General features: G+C 71.6%; 2 protein-coding genes across 2 annotated transcripts in view; both read right to left on the bottom strand.

Moving 5' to 3' along the window:
* Window positions 1-1,791, bottom strand: part of TNFRSF25 (tumor necrosis factor receptor superfamily, member 25) — a 2,061-nt gene extending 270 nt beyond the window's left edge. The window contains exons 1-7 of the mRNA XM_010565381.1: window positions 1,618-1,791; window positions 1,166-1,361; window positions 932-1,063; window positions 699-851; window positions 531-612; window positions 381-442; window positions 123-295 (exon numbers count right to left, since the gene is read on the bottom strand). Coding sequence (XP_010563683.1) covers window positions 123-295; window positions 381-442; window positions 531-612; window positions 699-851; window positions 932-1,063; window positions 1,166-1,361; window positions 1,618-1,791 — 972 coding nt within the window. The remainder of the gene's footprint in view (window positions 1-122; window positions 296-380; window positions 443-530; window positions 613-698; window positions 852-931; window positions 1,064-1,165; window positions 1,362-1,617) is intronic.
* Window positions 1,792-4,382: 2,591 nt separating this feature from the next.
* Window positions 4,383-4,726, bottom strand: part of PLEKHG5 (pleckstrin homology domain containing, family G (with RhoGef domain) member 5) — a 6,125-nt gene continuing 5,781 nt past the window's right edge. The window contains 1 exon segment of the mRNA XM_010565355.1: window positions 4,383-4,726. This exon segment is cut by the window's right edge and continues 23 nt beyond it. Coding sequence (XP_010563657.1) covers window positions 4,383-4,726 — 344 coding nt within the window.

Here is a 4,726-nt window from a genome sequence, read left to right as displayed (position 1 = left end):
GGCTGCTCCCGCAGTAAGGCCCGGTACTCGGGGCTCTGCTTCGCCGCGCCGCTGGCAAGCGCTGTCACCTGGGGGGAGCACGGCCGGGTCCAGTGCAGGCCGTCCCACCCCCAGGCACTGACCTGGTACCACGGCGCTGCCGCAGCCCCGGCCGTGGGAGCGGCCGCCTGCGGCGTGGGGAGGGGGCTGTCTGCCAGGGCGTCGTGCCGGAGCCGCTTCCTCCTGTGGTAGATGGCGAGGGCACCCAGGAAGAGGGGCCCGGTGAGCGCCAGCAGGAGGTACTCCAGCCCCGAGCCTGCAAAAAGGAACAGGAGCGTCCCCGTCAGCCGGCCGCCGTGGCGTCCCCCGTGCCACCGCACCCGGCCCCGCCACCCCCGCACCTTGGCCGCCGCTGCCACCACACACCCGCTGGCACTCCTTGCCGCACGTCTCCGGGATGCTCCTGCGAGGAGAGAGGAAGCCGTGGGTGCCGTGCTGCGCCATGCCGTGCGTGTCCCCGGCTGGGGCACGGGGAGGGGGTCGGTGCTTACGCGCTGCATGGCCGACACTCGCCGCCCTCGGCATAGAAGTCAGGCTTGCAGCTGCCGCAGAGCGCGTCCTGGGCCTCCGAGCCTGGGGAGAGGGCAGGCGTCAGGCAGGGCGGCACGGCCAGAGGCAGCACAGCCGGTGGGGGGACGCCGCAGGCCGGCAGCACTCACAGGGCCGCTGGATGAGCCGCCCGGTGCAGGGCTGGCACTGCCGGCAGGAGAACTCGCTGCAGCGCTCGTCAAGGCAGTCGCGGAAGCGGCCGGGCTCGCAGCCGCAGGCAATGTTGCTGGTGGCCGAGCAGTTGCTCAACACGCTCTGGAAAGCTGTGGAAGACAGGCACGGCACTGTGCAGTGCTGCATGGCACGGCACGGCACGGTGTGGCGCGACACGCCACCAGCTCACCTTGGCGGTCGCACTCGTAGCAAGCCTGGCACTCGGAGAAGGTGTTGGGCTGGGCGCTGAAGGTGCCGGCAGGACAGGGGGTGCAGACGCTGTCGTTGCCGAGGCTCGAGCAGGGGCTGCGCAGGAATGTCCCTGCGGGGACAGTGGGGTGACAGGGAGCACGGCCATCTGGGCCGACGTGCCCGGTGTGCCCCGGCATGCTGTGCCATGCTGCGCCGGCCAGGCGGCCCTCACCTGCAGGACACAGGGTACAGCACTGGCGAGCCCCCTCGATCCATTTCATCCTGGCAGGGCACAGGGGTCTGGTGGCGTGCCTCCGCAGGCGGCTGGTCGGCCGCACCAGGACCCACTGCCCCTGCGGCACGGCGCGGTCCCGGCACCCTGGGGGCTGCAATTCACTCGCTGCCAGACTCAGGGCTGCCAGGATCACCTGTGGGCAGGGAGAGGGCAGGGATGCAGGCAGCCGCGGTGCCCCAGGAGCCGTGCACCCGTGGAGGGCAGCCCTCCCACCGCGCTCCCCACCCTCCCAGCCACGCACGCTGGGCTACCGGAGACGCGTGGACACCGGTACCTATGCCGAGTGGGATGGCTGGAGCTGCAGCCCCGTGCCCTGGAGCTGTCCAGGTGTGGCCTCGGGGCTGGGAATGCCCCATGGCGGCCGCTGCGCCGCGCTTTCCCTGCGGTACCCAAGCGAGCGGCTTCCTGCTGGTACTGCAGGACTCACATGCCGCGGGGCCCACCCTGCTGGCCCCTGAGCCCAGGGGGGCCACCGTCGGGCACTCTTTGGGTGCTCTGCCAATGGTGCCGCCAGACTGGCTAGGGAGGGGGCCCGGGATGCTCAGCCACCTACCCACCTCCATGTTGACAGGACGAGGGAGTCAGGCACACGGGCCGCCGGCGGTGCCGGTCGCCCTGCCCACGCGATGGCCAGCCCGGTGAGGTGCCGGCAGCCAGGCACGGGAGGGTTAAGGCTGCCGACTTCGACTTTCCTGGGGTTTATCTCCCTTGCAGAGAAGGCGATTTCCTCCCCAAGAGGAAGCTGTGCCCGGCTCACGCTCCCCCCTGATGCTATCGCGCCTCGTACGTGCGTCCCAAACTAGGTCACCGCTCCTCCGCCCTGGGGAGCTGGGTGCTGTACTCAGGGGAGCCCACCTCCCTGGACAACCCCGGCAGGGGCGGCGAGGGGGTGCCCGTGCTGGCACCCCCCCGCCCTGGGGAGGGCCGCAGCACCGGCGGCACGGGCAGGGAGCCAGGGGATTCCTCGCCGGGGGCTGGATTTCCCAGCCGTGATGGCCCTGATTACGGCAGCTGAATCATTTTCTATTAAACCTGCCACCACCAGCAAACTGGAAACCGCGCATGAGCCTCCCCACTTGCAGAGCGTCGCTGGCAGATTGGGGCGGCTGCCTCGGCCCTGGCTGCCAGCGGCACGGCTGAGTCACCGCCGAAGCATGACCTTCCCATGGTGGGGCCCTGCCTGCACGCCCTGCCTGCAAGCGGGCAGCTGCCCCCTTCCCCGGCACAGGGAGCAGGCGCCCTGTGGGCAGGGGAGCCATCTGCGCAGGTGCTATCCCACCGCTGGCTGCGTGGCGGGGCAAGCCACCGCTTCCCGTGCCGCACAACCACCACCCCTGCCCGTAACGCGGCCCTGGTGCCGTGCGCCGCAGCGGCCGCCTGCCCGCCCCCAGCAGCTGCCACCGCCGGCAGCCCTGACGCGCGCCTGCAGGCTGTCGGCACAGCCGATCCCCGTGGCAGTGCCCTGCCTGCGGCCCTGTGGCGGAGCCCACGGTTCCCCAGGTGTCGTGGCTGCGCCTGCAGTCTTCGTGGCTGTGCCACGGCTGTGGTCCCCGTGGCCGTGCCACACTGCAGGCGCTTTGGCAAAGCAGACCCCAGTCCCAGGTGTTTAGCCAGGGGGGGGCGAGCGTTTTCGGCACACTTGGCGCTAGGCTAACCCCCCCTGCCTCCAGACCCCCTGTGGCCACAGCCATGGCGCACCCCACCATCGGTGCCAGGGGTCCGCGGGACACTGGCACCGCTGCACTCACCCAAGCCACCCCCAGACAGCAGCGCTTCATCCTTGCGGCCGATGCGGCTGGGTCATGCCGGGGTGGCGAGAGGACTGGGGCGGGGGACGCAGTGGGGTGTCAGGGCAGCTCAGCGCCCAGGCAGGGTGCCCCAGCACCCCATTGCCGCCGCCGCCGCCACCACCGGCAGAGCGCAACGCGTGGTAAGTGAGCACCAGCCTTCCCCACACAGGCTTTTAACACCCGACCGCAGCAGGAGGAAATGCTTTTTTGGAAGTAAGTCCAGGGGGTGTGAAACCACATGACGGGAGCGCCAGGCGCAGGAGGGACCTGCGCCGCCTCGCCGCGGGCTGCCTGGCCGCCGCCCTCCCTCTCCCGCTGGCACGGACCCACCGTGGCTGGGACGGGGTGCGGGGTGCAGTGCTGACCTCCCCCCCGCCCCACCCCCGGGCTCCATCCCCCCCCCAAATCCTGGGGCACGGAGGCTGGAGCCACCCCCAGACTCACCGCGGTGCCTGCCCCGGCAGGGCTCCCTCAGCCACACCACGCGCCCACCCCGGTGCTGCCCAGCTGTAGGGTGCCGCTGCGGCTGAAGGAGAGGCGAGGCGGGCACGGGAGCGCACCAGCTGGGTTTATTGCTCGGCCGAGACGTGGAGCGCAGCCTGGCACGGGACGACAGCTGGCGCTCCGGCTGCCGCCACGTCCCCCCACGGCTCCCACGCTCCGGCCCCGGGCATTGCCTTCCGCTGCCGCCCATCCCGCCCCACAGGGCAAACCCTGCTCCCGCCGGACCCTGGGGCCACTGCCCCCCCCCAGCCCAGCTCCGTCCCCTCCTGCCGCCAGCCCCAGCCTCCTCCCCGCACCACCCACAGCACTGTGCCGCCAGCACCGTGTCCCTCTCGGCACCTTCCCCGCTCACCACCACCAACGTCATCATCCCTTCCTCGCCCACAAGAGCTGCCCCGCGCCCCCCCCTGCAGCCCCCCATGTCCCGGGGACCCCCTGCCCAACGCCCCACAGGGCAGCTGGGCCCCGGCCACCAACCCTCATCTCTGCGAACAAGGGTTCGGCACGAGCCGTGTGCTGTGTCTGTCCCCGCTCCGGGGAGAAGCGGGCAGCCCCCCCCACCCCGCGCTGCCATGCCCGGGGCACATCCTCGCCGAGGGGACCGGTCTGCATCCCCATCCGTGTCCCCGCAGGCGCGACATCCCAGGGCCTGCTCTGCCCGGCCCCAGCGTCACGCTACAGTTAGAAGTGGCAGCAGCTCCTCGATGTGCCCGCGTGTCCGTCCTTACCGTGCCGGCAGCTCTCAGACCTCCCTGCAAGGCACAGAGTGGGGAGAAATGCCCTCAGCAGCGGGACCTGGCCCCCGGCGAGCAACCAGGAGAGCCAGAGCATCGTCCGGCAGCACGCAGGCAGGAGCGTACTTACGAGGCAGTCAGCGTGGAGTTCAGCAGCAGCGTGGTCCGGATCCGGTAGAGCTGTGCCAGCGTCAGCTTGCGGTGCTGTGCCGACTGCGGGTCCGAGAGGGTCCGGCGGGCAGCAGGCAGTGGGTCGCGACCGAGCTCCCCCGGGAGGGATGCTGGGCTCTCCGCCGGCTCCTCCGGCTCCGACAGCTCCGAGGTGGAGCTGCCGCTGCTGCTGGGGGCAGCCGGAGGGCCAGGGGTTTGGCTAGTCCGGGGGGGGCCGGCGCAGAGGTCAGAGAGGCTGCGGCTCTGGCTGAGGGGGGCCGGGGGGGCGGGGGGCAAGAGCTGGGGCAGGCTGGCCTCCA

The sequence above is a fragment of the Haliaeetus leucocephalus genome, unplaced genomic scaffold (genome assembly GCF_000737465.1).
Source record: "Haliaeetus leucocephalus isolate CR32 unplaced genomic scaffold, Haliaeetus_leucocephalus-4.0 Scaffold190, whole genome shotgun sequence".
Classification (NCBI taxonomy): domain Eukaryota; kingdom Metazoa; phylum Chordata; class Aves; order Accipitriformes; family Accipitridae; genus Haliaeetus; species Haliaeetus leucocephalus.
Note: the sequence above shows the minus strand (reverse complement) of the source record. Positions and strands in the feature narration are given on the sequence as shown.